This window comes from Centruroides sculpturatus, unplaced genomic scaffold (assembly GCF_000671375.1).
Source record: "Centruroides sculpturatus isolate CEXI.00-Female unplaced genomic scaffold, Cexi_2.0 scaffold115, whole genome shotgun sequence".
Taxonomy (NCBI): Eukaryota; Metazoa; Arthropoda; class Arachnida; order Scorpiones; family Buthidae; genus Centruroides; species Centruroides sculpturatus.
Window position 1 is genome coordinate 770,246 of NW_019384545.1, and position 25,608 is coordinate 795,853.

At 28.2% G+C, this 25,608-nt stretch overlaps 1 protein-coding gene across 2 annotated transcripts in view; it reads left to right on the forward strand.

Moving 5' to 3' along the window:
* Nucleotides 1-25,608, forward strand: part of LOC111623475 (probable ubiquitin carboxyl-terminal hydrolase FAF-X) — a 274,716-nt gene that overhangs the window by 243,884 nt on the left and 5,224 nt on the right. Inside the window, exons 41-47 of one of the 2 annotated variants that reach the window (XM_023366060.1) lie at nucleotides 9,560-9,708; nucleotides 10,064-10,237; nucleotides 11,871-11,974; nucleotides 12,072-12,132; nucleotides 16,936-17,104; nucleotides 17,178-17,380; nucleotides 18,820-18,919. In XM_023366060.1, the coding sequence (XP_023221828.1) occupies nucleotides 9,560-9,708; nucleotides 10,064-10,237; nucleotides 11,871-11,974; nucleotides 12,072-12,132; nucleotides 16,936-17,104; nucleotides 17,178-17,380; nucleotides 18,820-18,918 (959 nt within the window). In that variant the 3' untranslated portion in view covers nucleotide 18,919. The remainder of the gene's footprint in view (nucleotides 1-9,559; nucleotides 9,709-10,063; nucleotides 10,238-11,870; nucleotides 11,975-12,071; nucleotides 12,133-16,935; nucleotides 17,105-17,177; nucleotides 17,381-18,819; nucleotides 18,920-25,608) is intronic. The other variant, XM_023366062.1, reaches the window with a different exon arrangement.

Sequence of the window (25,608 nt, forward strand, 5' to 3'; positions counted from 1 at the left end):
TAAAAATATACGGCCAGCTAGTATTCACTCTACTTTAAACCCTTCTCCTCCCGAGACTTCTATGAGAATGTCCCGGGAAATCCCAACACCAGCTGTTCTCCAGGTCATCCAGCTGTAAACACAATGACTCATCGGTGTCAGATTTCACAGAAAGGCGAGACAATGGAAAATAAAGTTTGAAGCTTTTTCTTCAAAATTAACGCATTTCTTTCGTTTTTTTCCCAGTTTTAAATATTTTTTATGTTTAATTACATTAATATTAAAAATTAGTGGGTAGCAAGGGAGTTAATTAATAACAGGATAAACTACTTTTATGTAATAGTGTTTAATTTTTAATTTTAGTAATTCAGCGATTATAAAAAAATGAAATTGTTTATTAGAATAAAAAATAACTAATTAAAAATTTGTTTGCAAACTTTTAAAAGTTGAAATCGTAATTTATTAGAATGTTCACTTCAAAATAGCTAAACAGATCAGTAAAAATCTGTAATTTAATCGTTTTTCAGTTTAAAACATAAAAAATTATAAATAGTTACCCGACGTTTACAGTAAAATACTGGCGCTGACTTGTTGTTGGCACAAGCTTTTTATATTTGTTGTTACGATTTTCCTTGAATGTACTGTACTGCAAGCATATTTTCCCTCTCTCTTCCGTTTTTTTCCGCAACTTCGATACATAGTTTAATAATTAGTTAACTGAAATGACATTGGGTAACAAATATCACTGATTTTGGCAAATTTAGGGCTTAAAAACTGGCAAGATTGATCATGCTTGTAATAAATATTCTGTAGTTATATTTTCGAAAATCAACAGGTAATCCGATAGTTTAACCAATGTTAACTTGCTTATAATTAAAATTTAAAAATTAAAAAGCTGTAAATTTAAAAAAAAATAATTACATTACTAAAAAATTAAAATAAATTTGATTATTTTTTGTGCGAAACAACACCAAAACAATTTTTATAGTTATGTTGCAAAAGAAAGAGATTTGTAGTTACGATTCTCTGCGCTGAACTTCTATATTTTAATAACGTATAATTGTAATTTCGTTTGTTGTTTATTTCTGTATTTATTTTATTTTATAAGTTTTAAGAATCCCAATTTTCGTAATACTATGACTTCATAGGAATACAAGTGTGAGGTTCCGGAATTGTCCGGAACTAAAATAGAAAAACGTAAAATAATTTAATTATTAGAGAAAAAAAGGAATGAACAGAAATTTTTTATAGAAACTTGAGAAATAGTCTAGACCCGTGTTTCTCAACCGCCGGTCCGCAACTCTAATCTGACCAGTCCGCGAAAACTTTAAAAATATATACTTAACCTTCCATGCGTTGTTCTCAAATAGGAAATATGTGGATTATTAATCCGTTTATTGATAGCAAACTAATAGATTGAACGACTTTGAATACGAAAAACTAATCAAATTAAGTTCAGACTTGGGATTTAAAACATTGTTTGAATCAATGCCCATAACACAGTTTTGGATTAAAGTTAAATCTGAATATCCAGTTTTACATAAAAAGGCAGTTAGGATGTTACTACCTTTTTCAACAACGTACTTATGTGAATCAATGTTTTCAGCAATGGTAATGATAAAATTGAAACAACAAAATCATTATAGTATTAGTTCTGCCTCACGCCTTGCAGTTACCGCCTTAACTCCAAGAATTGATGATCTTACTAGCAAAAAAGAAAAGCAGCGATCACATTGATTTGTATACTAATGTACTGGTAAATAAAATAACAAATATTTATTGCTCAATGTAGTTTGCAGTTCTTTTTACAACAGAGAATTTTTTTCAATTAAAAATAATATTGTCACTGGTCCACTTAAAAAAAGCAGATATTTTCCGGTCTGCGATGAGTTTTGGGTTGAGAAACACTGGTCTAGATCATCCTTTCTCAAAGTGGGTGATAACGCCCCTTTGCGGGCACTGGAGGCTTTCATGGGGGCAGTAGAAGGCTCAGTGATTAAATATGAGTTTTATTTCTTCTCATCAAAACATTCTTTGATCTCAGAAATAGGATATGGGTCACACCCTATCTATCCTATCCATATAATAATGCATGTTTAAACATTATATTTGCAATAACTGTTTTTAAGATATGCAACAGATGGTAATGTAAAAAGGTTAAAAAAAAGTTACTCTTTTTGTTGAAAGATTGATTTTAAAATTATGTGTTTCTAAGTCAAGAGTTCATTTTAAGCACAGTACAGTACTATTTGTTTATCAAAGAATAATTTTTGTTGATTTTATGTTACCTTGTATTTACTAGATTTACATACAAATAATAATGATAAATGATGATAAAATAAAAAGCTTGTGTTTTGTTTGTAAATTGCTTATTTTTTCATTACATTGAAGTTGTGGATTCTATCAAACATTTTTCTACAGGATGTATGTACTGTATTTTTTTAATGTGGCAGTCTTTGAAGCATATCAACTGTGCATAAAGAGGGCTAAATGTACTCAATGTTAACAGTAAATGCTGTTTTATTATGTTGATATTCCACACTAAAAAATGTGAGGGTCAGGGAATTTGGACAAAGTTGGTCAGGGAAAGTCAGGGAATTCAAAACAAAAATTTGAGTAGGAACCCTGTTTATTCCTATACTAAGGTGCTAACGATGTTGTGGTACGGGCCACATGGCAAAAAATTGTTTGAAAATCAACACTGTAGCCAATGCGGCAAAGAACACAAATTCTCGGAATGCAACAGACTACACGAACCACTGTGTTGTATAAATTGCCACAGCAATAACAAAGAATTACCGAATAGTAAAAAACAACCAACCAACCATGGAGCGTTTCACCCGAACTGTCCGATCACTAAGAAAATAAAAGAAGCAACAATAAGAAGAACTGATTATGGCCTATAATAATACAATAGATAACACCCAGTCAACATCAACAACACAGTATATGCAAAGTAAAAGAAACAACATAAGGGTATTGCAAATTAATGCTCAGCAAAGCAAAGCAGCTAGCTCATTACTGATTAAAACTGCAGACGAACTAGATATTGATATTATAACTATACAAGAACCACATACCAGAAATAACAAAATAGTACGCTACAATAACTGGAGAATAATAACAAATAATGAAAACAAAAAACCAAAGAGTGGCATTATTGTACGAAAAGAAGATATTGACATAGTATTAATACCCCAATTAAGCAATGCAACTATTACTACGGTAATCATAAATCAAGACCAACCAATATTTCTACTGAGTATATATTTATCACCTTATGAAGATGACAAGGAATGCATAAATAAATTAGAAACTATCCTAAGAAAATTAAGAGGAAAAAATATAATAATCACAGGAGATGCAAATGCCAAATCAATGACATGGTTTCACCCTAAGGAAGACGAGCAAGGAAGATTGATGAATAATATAACGAATGAATTCGATATGGTATCGTCTAACATGACAACAATACCAACTTTTTACACTGGCTTTGTAGAAGGATGGACAGACATCTTCATAAATACTAACAGCATTAGCCACCAGATACAAAACTATGAGACACTCTTACGTACATCATGTAGTGATCATAGATACATCATGACAGATCTCCAATTATCTCACATAAAAGATAATAAATGGAAAATCCACAAACATATTAACTGGGACTTTTTTAGAGAGAAATTCACAGAAAAATGGGAATCCTATAATTTTCCACCTATTAATACTAAACAAGACTTAGATCATTACGTCGACTTTATCACTAAAATCATCAACAATACAATTGACGAAACGACTAAACTCAAAAAAAACCGCATATATGAAGACAATATGGTGGACACATGAACTCACTCAAAACAAAAAAGAACTAAGGAGAATATGAAAAAATTAGAAAGAACCACTAATGAGAATGAAATAAAAAGAATTAAAAAGAAATACAATACAGCACTCAAAAACTACAAGAAGAAAATAAATAAACAAAGAAACTCTGCGTGGAGAGAATTCTGCGGCAAATTAAATAAAAAAGATCCATGGACAACACCCTATAAAATTATATTCAAGAAAAGAAATAAAACTCGTGTACCCGACATCCTAGAAGATGATCAGATGGATATAAATATAGGAAACAATATAAAAAAATTATTCGATTTTCACTTTCCAGAAGACGACACAACTACAGACTTGGAGATTCACAGACAGACAAGAATACAAGCTATGCAAAATTCGTCCGGCGAATCCGCAAAGCTATTTACATTCTGGGAAGTTCAAAAAGCAATTAATACTTTAAAGAACAAAAAGACCCAGGACATGATCAAATAACTGCTGAAATGATCAAAGAAATATATAAAGAAATCCCCATTGCTACAGTTCACTTATATAACAAATGTTTAAGACTGGGATACTTTCCAACAGCATGGAAAAGGCAAAAGTGAAATTTATACCTAAAACCGAAAATCCCAACAAACTAGAAGAATATCGACCAATATGCTTACTCCCAGTAATGGGAAAAATTTTAGATGGACTCATTATTAAAAGAATTATTTGGCATCAATACAAAAATAAACAAATAAATGAAAACCAATATGGTTTTAGACAGGGAGTATCAACAATAGACGCAGTATCAAGAGCGAATGGGGAAAGGAAAACATGCCATCTTAATAAAAATAGATTTTCAAAAGGCATTTCACCACATGTGGTGGCCAGGAATTATGAAACGTATAAATAAAATTAAATGTCCAAAAAACATCAAAGATATTCTCCAAGATTATTTAACTAATCGACAAGTAGGATTCTACTCCAACAGTACAACTATCATCAAACAAATTAATAGAGGATGCCCACAAGGGTCCAGAAGTGGGCCAGGACTATGGAATTTAGCAATGGACAGTTTACTAAACAAAATTCCAGACACCAACGACAGTCAAATCCAAGTATTCGCGGATGACGCACTCCTCATGATATCAAACAAAAACTGTAATAAACTTGGAGACGAAGCAAATAAGATACTTAAAGAAATTTATGAATGGAGTATTAATTATAAACAACCTATCAACTTTAACAAATGCGAGTTGGTAGTATGTACCCGAAAAAATAAACAAGACCAACTGAAGAAACCCATTGGACTAAAAATTGATGGTAAAAATATAAAAAATGTTCCTTATATTAAATACCTTGGAATATATTTTGATAGACAAATGAATTGGAAAATACACATAGACGAAACATACAAAAAAGTGATAGAACGGGCAAACTTATTAGAACATATAACTAGAAATACTTGGGGTATGAGTTCGAAAAACACAAGACTGATCTACAAAGGAGCTATTGTGCCAGCAGCACTTTACAGAGTACAAATTTGGGGAGAAGCGATAGATAAAATACACAACAAAAGAAAACTCATCTCAATCCAAAGAAAGGCGGCAATAAGAATCTGCAAAGCATATAGAACAACCCCAACAGATGCTCTATTAGTACTAGCGAAACTAAAACCCATAAAATTAGATAGCAAAAGAGCTCATCTGGGAAAATAATGTATTAAAAGAAAACTTACAAAGAAAAACCAAAGAAGAAATACACAAAGAAATTAACAAAGGAAAACTTCCAAACGACATAAAGATGATAGAAACCATTATAGAAAACAAAACAGAAAATATAAATAAATTAAAAACACTGAGTGACCCAGCAAAAATAGAAACATATAGAGTTCACATGGATAAACAAGAGAATGCCACGAAACAAAAGAGTTTTAAAATATATAGTGACGGTTCGAAAACATCATTAGGTGTAGGCAGCGAAATAATCATCATAGATGAAAACAATAGAACTCAATACCAGGCTTCTATGAAGATTGCAAACTACTGCACTACAATGCAAGCAGAAATGTATGCGATTTATAAAGCTCTCACATACATCAATAAAAGGAACAATCATCCAAACAAACAATTGAATATTTACACTGACAGTAGAGCAACACTACACATCCTGGAAAGCAAGAATAGGAAAAACAGGCTCACAAATGAACTCATCAATATCTCCGAAGAAGTTAACAAAAAAAATGAAAATCACTTACAACTGGGTTCCAGGACATACAGGACATCAATGGAACGAAAAAGCCGACAAACTGGCTAAGAGAGCTGCCAGTATTAACATTCCAGTAACCTACAAAAGAATACCAATAACAGAAATAAAAAAGAATATAAAAAACATTACAGAAGAATTATGGGAAGAAGAGTGAAATACATCATCTACAGGAAGACATTGCCACAAATTTTTTCCAAAGATAAAAGATAGATTTCAGAATAAACACTTTAAGCTTTCATTTGGTATGACTCGGTGTTTAACAGCACACGGAAACTTTAAGTCTTACTTGTACCATTTTCACAAAACCAACAACCAGTATTGTGAAGTGGATACCAGCCAAGAAGACAATGTATTTTACTACTTATATGAGTGCACCAAATTCAACAAAGAAAGAGAAAATTTTTATACAAAAGTGCCTCATGGTGGGCTTCAATTGACCACCTAAAGACACGGACCTTGTGAACAACAAAATTTTATTCACCGCATTAGAGAAATACATCAACGATACGAAAATTCTCATTGAAATAAACTACACAAGAAAACCACAACAGAGAAGAAAGCGATGAAAGTGAAATTGAAGAAGAAAGTGACAACACTGAAAATACATCCGACCGAGAAGACAAATGAACTTTTCTCACTGTGATGCCCAAATGTAACATTAAACACAGGTATCATTGATATTTGTTATCTAACTATAGAAATAATTCACGGCTATAACATAAGATAACTTATTGTAATCCAAATCCATTGAATTCACGAGATGCCGACAATATTTGGAATTAGAATTATATATCATATTACTCATCCTTTATATTAAAAAATACTATAAAAATTGTCGGGACCAATTGTAATTAGAACATTTTCACATGGCAAATAGCCATACCGTAATCTAAATATATAGAGTCCACGAGATGTGGACAATATATTTGGAATATTTTACATACGTGTTATATTAGCTTATTCTGTATATTATTTATTACTATGTTTAAAAATTGTCAGGACCATTTGTAATCAAGTTACTTCTATACGGAAAATAGCCATACTGTACATATTGTAAATATTATTTTATGTTTAATAAACGCAGGAACGGGCGCTCCGAATATCGATCTCTTACTTCACACTTTCCTATCTTCCTTTCTTTTTACATTTCATATCTCATGCTTTCTCTTCTTTCCTACTTCTATAGGGCTAAGTCCGATACTGAAAATCAGACAGCCCTCTAATCTTTTTTACTAAAGGTACTAAAGGTTCATTGTCACACGATGTTCGTCCATCTTTGAGCTGTCATACTCGCGAATGCACATTTTTCGCATCTGTGAAACCATCACCGCATGTATCACTCAACTGAATTTCAGTGGGTGTCACTCCACACAAGTGCAGAAAATGAATGATTATGCGTTGTTCTTGTAATAAAAATATTGCCATTTTAAGTATAAAAAGCGCCTCTTACTCGAATTGCTGCTGCTAAAGTTCTGTGCATCATGTGGTGGTACCCTCTCTGTTATGTGATCACAGTGTCCACTTTTTTTTAAAAAAAAAACCACATGTTGCTACCTGTTCCCTTCTAAAATAGGAAGACTAAAAAAATAGAAAANAATTCATGATTAATAAAAATAATAAAATGTCACTTACAAATTAAAATCAGAAGAAATTTAACAAAGTTATAAACCATAGCACCGCGAGCGTCTAGTCTAGTGTAGTACACTGATAGTGCTACTTGTTCATAGATGGCGCGTATAATTGAATTAAGTCGTATACCAAGCAAAATTTGTTTCATCCAAACAGGACGTATTCCGAATTGGACGTATTCTAAAGAAGACGTATACCGAGGTTCCACTGTACTGTGTTATTCTTCTTTTGGAAATGTCTATGTAAAATTTAGTTCCTCATATCTTACTTTGCATGATTTTTCTCTATTTTTAAAAATAATTTTGGATTTAAAAATTAACATACAAAATGTCTTGAACAAGTAATAATACTGTACAGAAGAATATTACTGATATTAGCATAATGAATGTAAAGACATCAAGAGGAAACCTTTAATATGAAATTGCAGTTTATGCACAGAATTTTAATAATTATTATTATCTAAATTTATTATGATGATAAATGTATGTCCTTAATAATAATAATAATTATTATTATTAAGGACATACATTTGCTGATTGAACTTGATGTATGTTTATTTTTACATTGTGTTATGACAATCTATGAAATATTTTGATGCCAAAAAAAAAATTAATAGGCAAGGATTGTCTGCCATGTCATTGGGAAATAAACAAATGTTTCTGAATGCAACATAAAAATATTAAAACTTTTTGAAGTTAAAAGTGATAAAAAGTTGAAACTTGTTTTAATATATATTTTCTCATGAATTTAAAGACATTCATTCATTCATGTCCTAATGATTGTCAGATTCATTTATTTTCATCCTATATACAGGATGGACTATTTTAATTAATCCAGTGGAATAACTCAAAAATATACATCCTACCAAAAAAATTACTTACACCAAAAATCTTCAAGGGGGCCACTAGATGGGTTATCGGTTTCATCATAGATGGTACTATAATCTGTGAAAATGGGGTCAACTTTATTTTTGCAAATGGGAACCCCCATTTTTTATTGCATTTTTTGATTCTACATTTAAAAAAACATACTTTTATCTAGTGCATCTTTTGAAAAATGCTTTAATCAGAAGTTATGGTCATTTGAAGTTTGTAGTCACCACATTGTGCATGCATGAATTTCTGAATTTCACTGACAAAAGAAAGAAAAAAAAGGCTAAAGAAAGTTGTTAGAAGCTATTATTATTTGGTTAAATTATTATTTGAACTAGTACAAAACTAGTGTCATGGAGTATTAAAGCCATCACATTTGTGATAAAGAGAAGACATTTATCTTGGTTCCATCAAATAATAATAGTTTCTTAACAATTTTTTTAGCACTTTTCTTTTTTTCAGTGAAATTTACAGACATCCACAAATTTATGCATGTATGATATGGTGGCTGCATAAAACTTCAAACACAAATAACTTCTGATTAGTGCATCTTTTGAAAATTGCTTTAGATAAAAGTTTATTTTTTTATGTAGAATCAGAATATGCAGTAAAAAATGGATGGTTCCCTTGAAGATTTTTGGTATAATGAATAATAATTTTTTTTTTGTAGGATGTGTATTATTTGAATTATTCCATTGGATTGATTAAAATGGTCTACTCATTATTATTAACAAGAATAGAAAGTACTTGTTCTTGGCCATGATATACAGTATTTTTGATTGTTTAATCTGTATTTTTGTGATTTATAGTTAAGAGAATTTTTGAAATGTAAAAAAAAAAGATATAAAAATTTGGCTGAGTTAAAATTTTTAAAAAATTTTAATTCGTAAACTATTCTAAAAACTATTCTAGTTTTTTTTTTTTTTTTTTACCTTAACACTTAACCTTAATTTTTGTTCTAATAAATTTAAATGTTTATGAAATAAATTTATTTTCAGCTTACATCAGTGATACTTCTGCTACATTATCAGACCAATTGTTACTAATGGTTTTATCATTACTGAAAAAAGAAGTTTCTGAACATGGTAGGCATCTTACACAATACTTCAGTTTATTTTTGATGTATGCTTCCTTGGGAATTGCTGAGGTTAGTACATTTTAATTTTTATATTTTCATACACATATTTGAAAATTAGTTTTCATTGATCAAGTAAATCAATGCAGCATTAATCAAATTAAATTATAAATTTAAAAGTTTAAATTTGATAAAGATATGTTTATCAAAACATTTCTAAAATACTATAATCAAGATTATGAAAAATAATGAATTAGAATATTTATTTTTTATATGATATTAAGTTTAATAATACTCTATTTGTAGAAAAAGATTTTTAAATAATAAAAATTAAAGAATTAGTAAATGCAAACATAAAATCAATGATTAAATAAAATATTGTATTTACATTAGTATATGTCAGTAATTATTTATTTTTATTTTTTAGCGATTACAACTTCTAAAATTAAATGTTCCTGCCACTTTTATGAGGGTTGCTTTAGATGAAGGTCCTGGACCACCAATTAAATACCAGTATGCTGAACTTGGAAAATTATACCATGTAGTTAGTTTACTTGTATGCTGTTGTGATGTCTCTTGTAAAACACAATCTTCTATGGCTGTAAGTATAAAATTTAATTGATATAATATAACATATTATAATCCTTTTAACTTTCAAATATACAGTATTTGAAGACACAGTGGAACCTCGGTATACGACCTTAATCCATTCCTAGTGTTTGGACATATACCAAACCAACCTTTTCCATAAGAAGTAATGTAAAAATGATTAATCCGTTCTCATGTAAAAAAAATGGCTGGCTTTAAACACCTCGCTTTCCTCGCTAGTTTCTGCTTGATTTTTCATGAGATCAGCATGTATCCTTTTAACTTTCTCGCAAATAATTTCTTCCGATACGCTGTCGCCGGCACACTGTTTTTCAGTTATCCAAAGCAAAAGCAATTTCTCGACATGATCTAATGTCTTCGATCTCTGTTTAGAAATTGATTTAACCCCTTTCGCAACGTTAGCAAATTTAATAATGTCTTTATTTTTCACGATTGTCGATATCGTCGTTCTCGGAATACGGAATGCAACAGTTAAATCTCGAACACGCGTGCCACCTTCATATTTCTCAACAATCTCTTTTTTCAGTTCCGTTGTGATTCTAGTCATTTTTTTATTTTTCTGTTGCCCTTTTGCAATTCATGATTAATAAAAATAATAAAATGTCACTTACAAATTAAAATCAGAAGAAATTTAACAAAGTTATAAACCATAGCACCGCGAGCGTCTAGTCTAGTGTAGTACACTGATAGTGCTACTTGTTCATAGATGGCGCGTATAATTGAATTAAGTCGTATACCAAGCAAAATTTGTTTCATCCAAACAGGACGTATTCCGAATTGGACGTATTCTAAAGAAGACGTATACCGAGGTTCCACTGTACTGTGTTATTCTTCTTTTGGAAATGTCTATGTAAAATTTAGTTCCTCATATCTTACTTTGCATGATTTTTCTCTATTTTTAAAAATAATTTTGGATTTAAAAATTAACATACAAAATGTCTTGAACAAGTAATAATACTGTACAGAAGAATATTACTGATATTAGCATAATGAATGTAAAGACATCAAGAGGAAACCTTTAATATGAAATTGCAGTTTATGCACAGAATTTTTTTTCTGTAAATTGAATAAGTTTAATATAGTTCAATAAGTTCAGAATGCTTGATTCTTATTTGATATATTTTTTATATACAATGAATATTAAAAATCTCAAATTAAATGTAAGGCAAAAAAATAATTTAAAATAAAACATTAAAAATTAATTTAATGATGAGACATTTAAAAAATTAACTAAATAAATATACTACATTGTTCTTCCAATTAATAATTAATAAAAATATTAAATGGAAACAAACATAGATTTACACATTATGAAGAATTTTTTATGAATAATTTATTCATATGTTGTGTTCATATTCAAATTGTGTTGCAACATATATATATATATATATATGACTAGAAGTAGGACATCAAGGCACTAAAAGTCATGTAAGTTATAACTATTTATATGATTTTTAGTGTCAAGATGTCCTAGCCATAATAATTACATACAATTCATAATATCAACGTTTTTTTTTTTTTTTTTTTTCATAACAAACTGTTGGTAAAATGAAAGACACATTCTCATTTATAATGGCATTTATAAAAAATATATATTTAACAAATGTTATATGTTACATTTAAAGGGAGCTCAGCCACTTCCTAATGTTCATATGGGAGACCAAATTTGTGTAGAATATCTGATGGCTATTCAACCAGAAGTTGTTGATATTTTATATAATAAAACCTGGTATGATCTTCTGTTTATCAGTGTATTTTCATAAATAAAGATGATTATTTATAAGAAATTTTGAAATTAAAATTTTTTTGTTTAATAACTTTTCTAGTTATGTCAAAAAAATCATTGAAGATGCTAATAATTCAGAGGATACTGTAAAATTGTTAAAGGTAATAGCTATCAATTTTTCATTTGGTTAAGAAATAAATAAGTGTTACATTAAAAATATGTAATTTGTGGTAAGATTCTTCTCAGTTATTCAGTTATTACTATTTAAAAAATTTATTAAATTAAATCTTTAAAATTTTCATCAGATTAAGTTAATATAAAATTTGAACAATTTTATTGTAATGTTTATGACAATTATATTATGTAGTTAATTTTTAACTAACAAACTGCTATTCAGTTTTATGATGATAGGGTGATCCAAAATAACTAGTTTAATTTATATATAGTAAACTTGTGTTAATACGAATCACCAGGTGAACAGTAGTTAGTTTGCTTTATCAAAAGTTCATATTAACAAATTTCAGAGTCAAGGCCAAGGTCGTATAGTTTAGGGAGTTAAGCTTAACAGATGATAAAAATCTATAATATATAATACAGTATTTCGAATTAATTTACTAAATAAAATTTAACAAAAACAAATTATAAATGATTTTTCAGATCAAACAAAATGTGGAGACTATATTTGCTGTTTAAGTGTGTAATATAATCAGAATTATCAAATAAAGCTAAAAGAAATTTGTTATGTTTTCTGTTGAAGATTATTNCATATTAACAAATTTCAGAGTCAAGGCCAAGGTCGTATAGTTTAGGGAGTTAAGCTTAACAGATGATAAAAATCTATAATATATAATACAGTATTTCGAATTAATTTACTAAATAAAATTAAATAAAATCATTTAGAAATTCTAAATGATTTTTCAAATCAAACAAATTGACATTATGATGATATTTGCCATTTAAGTGTGGAGTAATATATCAGAATGGTTAAACAAAACAAAGAAATTTGTCATTTTTTTTCTGTTTAAGATTATTTTAAAAGTAGAAAATATTTTTGATGCCAAAAGAGTTTTTTAGAAATTGGCACAAAGTAGACAAACCTGACATCATCATATGAACTCCTCAATATGCAAATTAGCACATGTTTTCATGGGACCACATCCATTTAAAGTGGTGGGGTCCTTAAATTTTAATCCATATTTTCTGAGTATGTTAGAATGGTCTATTAAAACCAGATGTTTGAATTGCTTTACAATCAGAGGTCAAACCCATCTTTGTTTATTACAAGGAAAACATCTATTCTACTCAAAATAGAACATTTATTGCAGTATTAATTTTATTGTTTACATCAAAAACTGTAAAAAGCAACCATAGCTGGAAGTAGGGTTATTTATTTAGGGTTATGGAGTTACAAGGGTAATTCCAAAAGTAAGATTTCCTATTTTTTTAAAATACAAAAGACATTTATTTTCAATAATGTTCATACCATTTCTTTAAAGTTTGAACATTTATCTATTTTTCCACATAATCGCCATTTCAGTTGGTGCATTTTTGTATGCCCGTGTCATACCAGCTTGCCGCCGTGTCGTGGGACCCATCTTGCACACACCTTCCAAAATTGCAACTTTTTCATTAAAATCCTATGAATGGTGCTTCAGGAACCCCAAGAACCAAAATGCAGAGATCATCCAGAGTGATTTGCCGATTTTCATGCATGGTTTGCTCAATCTTCATGACTGTCTCGTCAGAAATTGATGATCTCCCACTTCTTTCTTTGTTGTGAATTTCAGTACAATCAGCTGCAAACTCCCTACACCACTTGACATTTTTGACATCTATGCACGACTCACCATACACTTCCATCAATTGGTGATGAATGTCAATCAGTTTAAACACAACATGGTGGCGAACTGGTATGACAATGGCATTCAAAATTGCCAGAGCGCATACAAAAATACATTGATCGAAATGGTGATTATATAGAAAAATAGATAAATGTTCAAGCTTTAAAATGATATAAATATTATTGAAAATAAACATTCCTTTGTATTTAAAAAAAAAAAAATAGGACATTTTACTTTTGGAATTATCTTTGTAATTGACAAGACTATGTCTTGTTTATAAAATCATACTGCCACTCGTTCTTATCAGCATAGAGGGATGAAGGAGTGCATGTCAAGAGTTGATATTTGGCACAGAGTATTAGGTGCCCAAATCATTTGTGCATAAAAAAGTCCAGACTCATAGGTAATTGGGGGAATGAGAATCAAGACAAAATAAAATCCAAAATGGCGACCCTCTTCTACAAACAGGCAAAACAGCCACCTCACCCTACCGAAGTCGGGTAGGGGAGAGTACCACCCGCAGTCATTCTAAGAAGTGAACTCTGACCTTAGGACTGAACACGTAGTTTCTTCTATGTTAAATAAAATTTGTAATCTAATTTTGTAAATTTGAGAGTGCTTCAAATATGACGTTAAAACTGTTTTATGTCATTACAAGTGGACTTTTTTTAACATTATCTAGTATAGTAAAATCATAGGACCAATAAAAATTTGACTTTATATTAGGGTTGTCGTTACATTCGATGACATTATAATCAGGTTAAACTGTATATTGTTTGTGCAAAATAAAAAAAAAATTTCGGACGATACAATAGCCACAATTATTTTTTCAAAAACAGGAACTTTTCGTTGTGCATCGACAAAAATTCAACCCGGGCCAACACGCAACAGAGAGAAATTTTGAAATTAGATAGGTTAATTTTATTGAAGATGCATCATGGACAATCTCGGCAAATTTTTAACAATCGTGCCCAAAAGCAGCAATATCAAAGAAGATAGAAGAATAAGAATGAGACCTGCCTTGAGCATCAAAGTGAATCCGTCTCTGAGACATAGTCTTGTCCCAAATACAGTTTTGCCATTTTATTTGTTTATAGTTTGGTTTAACAAATTTCGGTAAAATTTTTGTTCGTTTTATCATATGAAAATTAATGTTGTGACAATGACATTTTGCCAGGGCAATGACAAAATTCACTATCGGTGTTTGCTTTAAGGTGAGTTGACTATATATATATATGTTATTTGAAATTATTTAAATTTTATTTTATTTCAAATAGATATTTTAGCTATTAACTTCAACATTTGATGAAAGTTTTAAAGATTTAATTTACTAAATTAAGTGTGTGTTAAATAAATTAAATAATTAAATAGTGTGTGTGTATGTAAGGATATAAGGTAAAGGGCCAAATCTATTTAATTTACTCTAATGTATTGTTTTTGGATATAGAGCTATGAACTATATCTAGCTATGAGTATAACTAGCTATGAAAATTTTTATATGAATAAGCTAAATTTTGGAAATAACCTTTATTTTCAAATATATTTACAAATGATTGATTATATTTGAATCTGGTATATTATTATAGCTTTTTTTCAAACTTAACATATCATTAAATCATCTTTAAGCAATTGTACGAAATTCACAGATACCATATTTACTCGCATATAAGACCAGGTTTTTTGTTCATTTTTCACTGCTTCAAAATCCTAGGTTGTCCTATATGCGTGAGCAAAGAATTTTCTTTGTGTTTTCAATAATTTTTGTGAACCATATATAGTTTGTGTTGCCATGATAGCAGGGTGCTATCGAGGTCAAGGTGAATGTCGCTTTCAAAGAGATGGTCCAAAAATAGCTGGTTACTTAGCAATGATTATAAATGTAGTTATTTCATATTTGTTAAATTGATCATTTTAATGAATATTTGCACATTCTAAATCATTAAAAATTAATTTATTCCGGTCATGCGCATTATCTGTTGGTTTTGCTTGGTGTGGGTATCAGGTGCATGGAAAAGCATTCCTCAAGAGCTGATAGCAAAGTCATTCAGGAAATACTGCATTTCAAATTTACTCGACAGATCACAGGACAATGCTTTGTGGAGTGAGAGTGAAAAGGAGGAGAGTTGTAACAAAGGTTCGAAGGGCGAGTCCAAGTAGACAAAAGGTGATTGCATCAAGAAAACATGGTTGTTTGCGTTAATATGTGCATTTGATAATATTTTGTGATTAAACCAATAGAATTGTATTAATAAATCTAATTTTTCTATTTTGATCTTTAAAGTCACACCTCATCTTATATGCAAAATCATCTTATACACAAGTAAATACAGTATTTTCTAAAATAACAAATTTTATTCAATATTTATTTTGATTTTAAAAATTTAGAATGTTTATTGAAAGTGATTTTGAAATTCAGCTATTGAGTGAGTTCCAAAATAATCTTATTGTTACATGTTTAATGCTACATTTAGCTTATTATTGGATTTTTCTACTGCTATAAAGTTTTTTAAGTTCTTTGAATTTTTCTACTTAAATATTTTAAACGTTTATTACCTGTTTGATCACCAGAAACCCATTAGTATTTGAAGATCTGTATAAAATAGTATAGTTGTTAAAGTAATTTTTAGATGCATTATAATTGATGATTCCAATTTGAAGTCCTATTTATAATCATTTCTTCAAAGTTTATAAACAATTAACTTTTTCAGAAGCTTGTAAATAATTTTTAATTTAAATTTTTATTGTCTCTATTATGAAATTAAACAAAATAATCAGCTTGATTTTCTTAAACATGTTTATTAGTATTAATAATATCGTCATGCATTTTACATGATTATTTTTTTAAATTTAGTGCTGGTAAAATTTATTACATATTATATAATATTTAGCAAATAAAACATTATTTGCTAAACATTACAATTGTTAAAGCAATTAATTATTACATAAATTATCTTAATTGAAAGTTTTAATAACTAACGTTTTTAAATTTTATATTGTAATTTAGCAAGAGCTGAACAGATCAAAATTGGAAGCTTTTATATTTAATATTATAATAAATATTGAGATATAAGTTTTTTTTTGTAATTTTATAAATATTGTAATAAGTTGTTTTTTTTTTCTTAGTTTTGTTCTTGGGAAAATCCACATTTTTCTTCAATGGTGCTGAGCGAATTATTATGGCAAATAGCTTATTCTTATACCTATGAGTTGAGGCCATATTTAGATCTATTACTTCACATGTTACTTTTGGAGGATTCTTGGCAAAATCATCGAATACATAATGCACTAAAAGGTTTGGAAGACAATAAAAATTTTAGAATTGTTTTTAAATTGCTTGTATTAAAATTGATTTTTACATATTATAGGTATACCGGATGATCGTGATGGCTTGTTTGATACTGTGCAGCGCAGCAAAAATCATTACCAGAAAAGAGCCTATCAGTGTATTAAATGCATGGTAGCTTTATTTAGTTCCTGTCCTGCAGCAGCACATATGTTGCATGCTAATGGTGATTTGAAAAGAAAATGGACAAGTGCAGTAGAATGGTTGAATGATGAATTAGAAAGGGTAAAACTCTTAAAATATATTTATTATATATAATTTATTAAACATTCATGTATTTACTAAAATAACTTGCTAAATATTTACTGGTTTATTCTTATTAAAATATAAGTGCGGTTAATTTTAAAAGGAGAAAATTTTTTATTTGAAAATGGCTTATTGCATTTTTTTTTTACTGACATTGTCTCTTAACATACTGATGTTTTTTTTTATCATGAGAAGAATTTGTTCACTGTTATGAAAGAGATGCAAGGTCATGCTTTTATTTATATATAAAATTCTATAATAAGTTACAGGAGAAAATAATTCCATAAACCGATGATGAGACTTAAACATTTTTTTGACATAGTAAAATTATCATTTGTACTGTGATGAAAATTGTGTTTTAAATAACTATAAAACTAATTATAAATTATTAAAATATTTTTGTATAATTTTTATATAATATGAAAGAGAAGCCAAAAAGCTAAATTATTTAGTAAATTATAAGTTAATTTTTTTAACCCTAATTATTTTTGCAGTTTTTTCAGATTGAAGAAGGTTGGGAAACATTACAGTAATTAAAACATTAACTTAAAAATTAAAAGAATACCCCCTTATGATTATTGCTATTTATAAAATTTATTTCCACAATGATATGTTTTTGAATATTTGCATAAAACTTTGAAGAATGTGTTTATTTTTGTATCATATTTAACTTTGAAAGATTCATTGAACAAAACATTAAATTTATGATAGAATTTTAATTTTTAGGCAATGTCTAGCAAAACTATAGTGATTATTATAGTGTTACAAATTAGCATATAGACAAGGTTATATTGTTACTTTATTACAAGTAAAAAATTTCAGATCTACAATAACTCTTTATTTCCTATATTTAAAAATATCTAATATATCATGATTTGTTTAAATAAATACTTTTTCTCCTGTTTATGTAATTTTTTTTTCTCTTCTTTGTTACCAGATGATTGCAAGCCTTATGATAGTTTTATTTCAGTTTGATGTTATCAGGCCAAGATATCAAGATCCACAGTTTTTCCATAATTTCTACAATTATATCATATTCACTAGTAATGGGAGTTTCAACTTTTGAATCCACTTTGAATGATTCACAATAATTATTTTCAGATTTCATTGAAAATATGCAATTATATTTAACATGCAGAATTTAACAGTTGATAGTTTTTATACTTAGATTCTCATAATTGTTTGTATTAAAATTTATTAGAAATAAATTCCTTAACTATTATTGGAAATAATCTTCATTAGATTTACAATGTGCTGTAGATTCAGTTATATTCTTTAGATTCATATTAATATTGCTTAAGTTTTTTTGTTATAAGTACTTTTATATTTTTACCTGAAATTGATTTGGAATAACATTTAATTTTTTTGATAATTATGTATTCAAGAATTGTCAAGTTATAATTAATTTTATTTTTTAGAGTTTGAATGAATTTTTCAGCCTAAACAATAAAATCCAGGCCCCCAGTAGCCACTGTATCATAAACCATCCCCAAAACAACAGAAGGTTTTCTTTCTAAAGTAATGAGTTTTATAATTAACAATGAAATTTAATTGTATGTAGATTTTATTTGTGTATGTTATAATAATTTTGTTTTGGTGTTGGTTTTTGTTTAACAGAAAATGATTCTAAAAAATTCAACTTTTCAAGTAAATTCTAATAACTTAAGAAACAACTTTTGCTTTTTACGAGGAATAACAAAATGAATTGCTGCTAATAAAATTTTCAATAAATATAGAAACTATTAAATTTTTTGTTAGATATGTATACATATATTGTTGTTGTTAGTTTACAGTATTACAAAAGTTTTAGATAATTAGTGACTTTTAATGGCATGATGTATATTCTAATAGTTTTTTTAAATACAGTGTTTTCCAAAAGAAATGCATTATAGGAGATTTTGCAGAGAAGCTTGTAGGCAAAGTCTCGGGCAAGTATGTAGCATACCAGTTATATGATGCTCTATTTCAGGTTTCATTACTGTCAAATGGAAATTTAATTGTACAAAATTTGTGTATGGTCAAATCATTTTCAACTAATGTAGGCCAGTTGCATAGTTCCGTAACTAAATGGTATGTTGTGAGGATTAAACTTGTTTTTCTCAAAATTGATATGCAGATGAGAACAAGAATACAACACATTACAAATTTTTTTACTGTTGTATTTAGTTTTATTTAAATAAAACTAAAATAACAAGTTAAATCCTACATCACACCAATTAGTTTCAGAACTGTGCAGATGGGCCTATATTAGTTGGAAGTGATTTGACCACACATGGATTTTGTGCAATTAATTTCCGTTTGACAGAATTTCCAACTTTAAATAATGTATCATATAACAGTACACTGTACACTTGCCTCTGAGGCTTTGCATACAAGCTTCTCTGCACAATCTCTTATGGCATGTTTCTTTCAGAAAACACTATATTATATTCCTTTAATATTGTAAACTTTTATTCACTGTTTGATTTTTACTTTTGAGGTGTCTCAAAAACTATATATTACATTAATCATGAATATAACAAATTTGTTTTATATAAATATATAAAACAACCTTTATATATATGTATACATAAAGGTATAAAGGTTAATTAATGTTAAATTGATATTGTTTAAATCAGAAGTTACCAGAATCATTTAGGCAGATGTCATATATCTGCTCTTATAGCATTATTTAAAATATTTTCATTCATATTTTTTAATTTAAAAAAAGACATTTTATACACAGCTTTTAAAATAATGCTAGAAATAAAATGGATGATTTACATAATAATAATAATTTAACTTACAGTNAAATTTAATATAGTCTGTCATATGTATATTGATGACTTGATTGTAATGTGCACTTGCTAGTATATTTGTATATATAACAATAACTGCTGATTCTTCCTGAATAAATATGTATACATAAAGGTATAAAGGTTAATTAATGTTAAATTGATATTGTTTAAATCAGAAGTTACCAGAATCATTTAGGCAGATGTCATATATCTGCTCTTATAGCATTATTTAAAATATTTTCATTCATATTTTTTAATTTAAAAAAAGACATTTTATACACAGCTTTTAAAATAATGCTAGAAATAAAATGGATGATTTACATAATAATAATAATTTAACTTACAGTAGAAGCTCCATATTTGCAGGAGTTATGCTGTGCAAAATTTCATGAATATGGAAACTGAAAATATGAAAATAGGAAGAAGAAATACATTGAGAAAATGTATGATTAGACAATAAATTTACGTTTTAAGAAAGAATTTTTCATTTGTTTTAAAATGTGTAATTTTTCTCTTGCCTTTTTTAAGTTATTCAAGTTTTGGAAGTTCCTTTTAACACAACACATTTTTTAATTCCTCCTATAAATATTATGTAAAGTATTCCTTTTCTTAACTTTTCAAATTTATTCTTCAGAATAGTTAAATCTAGTTGATCTTGACTCCTACATGGACTAAAAGGATGAGGCAAATGCTTTGTTTTTTTTATGGATAATGGATGGAACTAATCAGAGGAGTATTTTTCTGTGACTGATATTTTCCATTTTTTGGATGGTTAGATTTCTGACAGTCTTTGCAATTTTTCTATTTTGTATTAAGTTGATGATACCATATTTTCAATTTTTGTTTTTTTTTAATGTACAGTTTATTCATTTATGGTGAAAGAGCAAGCTAATATAATTAATATCAATTTATTTAACTGAAGTTGTACATGATAGTTGCAAAGAGAATTCCTAAGGTCTCTCTTAGATACTGCCCCCTAGATAAAGAACTTCAAACTACTCATAAATCTGGTGGTACTGCCTTTTGGGATCCTTTGCCCATACACAATTATTATACAATAAAATAATAATATCTGTAATACAATAACAACAATATTGTGAGTAGCCAAGGACATAGATCTTCGTCTACGCCGCTTATGGGCAACTAGTTGGCGAGACCAGTCTCTGTCGTCCAACGAACGGCCTTTCCCAAACGTAGGGAAACGAGTGGCGGAGGGTCTTATCGTTAAGCCGAATTTAAGGTGGAAGTTGGTGATGGCGAATTCACTTCCTTCCTTATGTCAGGTTCCCGACACCAGCTTGTAAATTATTCGATCCGCAGACAAACACGCGTGTGATTATTTTATAGATCTGATTCAAGGGTTGAATGAGAGACATTCTTTAACAAACAAAGAATTTAATAAAATATAAAGATGTAACAACTATATGCATTACAATTAACAGAGAGATATAACTGCGATCATATTTAACTTTGAAAGATTCATTGAACAAAACATTAAATTTATGATAGAATTTTAATTTTTAGGCAATGTCTAGCAAAACTATAGTGATTATTATAGTGTTACAAATTAGCATATAGACAAGGTTATATTGTTACTTTATTACAAGTAAAAAATTTCAGATCTACAATAACTCTTTATTTCCTATATTTAAAAATATCTAATATATCATGATTTGTTTAAATAAATACTTTTTCTCCTGTTTATGTAATTTTTTTTTCTCTTCTTTGTTACCAGATGATTGCAAGCCTTATGATAGTTTTATTTCAGTTTGATGTTATCAGGCCAAGATATCAAGATCCACAGTTTTTCCATAATTTCTACAATTATATCATATTCACTAGTAATGGGAGTTTCAACTTTTGAATCCACTTTGAATGATTCACAATAATTATTTTCAGATTTCATTGAAAATATGCAATTATATTTAACATGCAGAATTTAACAGTTGATAGTTTTTATACTTAGATTCTCATAATTGTTTGTATTAAAATTTATTAGAAATAAATTCCTTAACTATTATTGGAAATAATCTTCATTAGATTTACAATGTGCTGTAGATTCAGTTATATTGTTTAGATTCATATTAATATTGCTTAAGTTTTTTTGTTATAAGTACTTTTATATTTTTACCTGAAATTGATTTGGAATAACATTTAATTTTTTTGATAATTATGNTCCAAAGTGTCTGTCTCTCGCTCTCTCTCTCACACAACCCATCAATACAATTTTAAATTATTATTTATTTTATAATTATAGGTTGTCCATAAATTATGTAATGAAGATGTGGGTGGGTAGGCAGATAATCAATGCATTATAAGGGGAGGAGATGTTTGCAAAAACTTATCTAATGCTATGATTTCAACTCTTAGGTAATAGAATGATTAATTTTTTATTTCTGAAGGATCGTGTAGTGAACCCTACTGTTCATTTCACTGTTTTGTGTATAATTAATAAAATGTAACATTCAGATTTCCATGCTGTGTATTATTCCTTAGTATAGTTAAGAGAGGTCGATTTCAGATATGCATTAAGTAATGTGAGTATGCAAGATGCATTATGGAGTATTACAGGGGTCAAATGATAGTTGAAAAATATAAAAATAGCATTATGTAATTTATGAGTGATCCCATATACTGATTCTTAAAAATCCTTATAGCTATTTAACTGTAACAAAAAGAAATAAAATATCATCAAAACATAAAATAAATTTAATATAGTCTGTCATATGTATATTGATGACTTGATTGTAATGTGCACTTGCTAGTATATTTGTATATATAACAATAACTGCTGATTCTTTTCGAATGAAACAACCTAGCATTTTTGTCTTCAAGGAACATCATTTAGTGACAAAAAAATAAAAAAGCCAAAGATTCTTCTTGTTTAGATGGCATTGCTGATTTGTAAAGACGAAAGAAAAATTAATTAAAATTTGTTTCTAAAACACAATATTAATTATTCAAATAAGTGTGTGTTAAAATAACCTGAGAAACAGTGAAATAGTTTACACTAGCATGGTTTTAACATAGTTAACAGCAAACATGAAACTTGTTAGATGATTAATTAAGATACGTGTTAGAAATTGTTTCTCTTTATTTGTTGTTTTCACTAAAAATAGAGAAAAATAACAAAATTCACTATTTACAGAATGATTACTAAAAATCCTTCTGTAAATAAGTGAATTTTTACTTCTCAAAAAAAAAAATTAGTAGCAAATACTCAACTGTGTATATGGGGCTTCTGTTGAGTTATATTGATCATTCCTGAAAAATATTGTCAATCTAAAAGTAAATGATTATTTTGGAAGTTTCACATGGATAAAATATTGCTGTCACATTTCCCAAATATCTCAAAAAATAATCGATGAAAATAATTTTTATTACAAAGTTGGTTTAGTGGGTATAGAATAATTGAGCAATTCAATATATAAAAAATAAAACTCTGCAAAGCTGTGTAAAATTGAGCCTGTTTAATAGATTTATATAAATCATTATAATATTTTAGATATATTATTGGCATTTATTATGAGGCAAATGTTGAACAGTTAACTTGAATATTTGGAACTAAACAATTGAAGCTTTACAGCAGGGGTGTCCAACCTTTTTGTTCCTCTGGGTCACATTGGAAGAAGTCATGGAGTTTTGGGCCCTAAGTATATTATATATTCTTTGGCCCAATCCTTAAATATACAAGTATATTTAAGGATTAGCATGTCTAGATTATAGTAATAAATATTAAAACTTTATCACGAAAAAAGATATTTTAAAAAATTACTTCTACAGACCCTTTCAATTTTTACTTAGAAATAACACATTTATTATAAAGAAGACAAACAAGAATTTATTTGAAAAGCACAAATATTTGTTTTATTTGGGTCTCTAATTAATAAAAAACGACAAAACACCAATTTAAAGTGCATTTTTATTTGACTAATATATTTATAAATAATATGTAGCCCAGAAAGTAGCCAATGCGGGAAATGATAATTTTGATGCCAAACTAAAAAAAGGGTAGCCAAATTTGGTACAAAGTAGCCAAATCTTGCAATGCTGAAAAGAATACTAAATAAAGCTGAAGTTGGAACTCAAAGGATTATAGACCCAAATTTGAGAGAAGGAGAGAAAGGCCAAAAGATAAAAAGTAGTGAGGAAGGTTGGAAAATTAAGGGTCAATATTCGCATAACAGAAGATCTACTTAACTTTTCTCACTACTTTTTATCTTTTGGCCTTTCTCTCCTTTTCTCAAATTTGGGTCTATAATCCTTTGAGTCACAACTCCAGCATTATTTATCAATAGTAATCCTTCCTCATTCACTCATCTCCAAATATTTGAAAATATTTCCTTTTCACTCAAAAATAAAATATGTATAAAAGTTTACGGCTTTGTGAAACTTCTTTTTTGAGTTTATGCCGTTGAAATAAATAAATAAATAAAATAAAACAATTTGTTGGTTTTGTTTACACATTTATTGGGCCGCACTGGAACTTGCCTTGGGTTGGACACCCCTGCTTTACAACTTATGATATAGATAAAAATCTCTGGAAATTAATACACTATATACAGTTTCCATTGCTAAAAAAATTTTTCAGCCAAGGCTAAATCATATTTTATATCACTTTGAATCAATATTCCATTAATGGATCTCATCTTTTTGATGTTAGTCATTCTTTAAGAGCTACATTGTCAAATTAAGATTTTGATTATCAAAAAATTAAAGTGAAATGCAATGCCATCCCTTATATTAACAGTTATTTTCTGTAAATTGTAAATAACTAATTTTAATGCTGTTCTTTCTCTAATTATTCATTATTTAGTACTAGTTTATTTTTTATATATCACATTAAATCTCTCTCATATATCTCATATGATTTCATTTCTCTGATATAATTTTTTTCTTTCCTGATATAAAAATTATTATATAACTCCTTATGCAAAGTTCTGAAACTTTAGGCATGCAGTTAATACTATAAAGTTTACATTGATTTGAATGCATATGATATGATTATGATGTGCATGAAATTTGCATAAAAATTTAAATAATTAGTTATAAATAAAATAGATTTATCAAAATTTTAAATTAATTTTCAAAAGTGATATGAATAATTTAGTTGGGTCAAAAATAACAGACATAATGATTATATCTGATAATGAGTATTGTATGTAAACAGAAATTTACATACAATACTCATAGCATTCTTTTTGAAAGATTCTGTATATTAGAAAGTGAATATTGTACAGAAACAAATGATTTATATTTATAATAAATCATTTATTTATGTACAATATTCACTTTCTAATATACAGAATCTTTCAAAAAGAATGCTACCATTTTAAATGATTGTAATTGTTGTAAACTTCTCAGATAGTAATTAACGTACACCAATTGATAGAGTAACTGAGTTCATCACCCATCTGCATTGAAATGTCT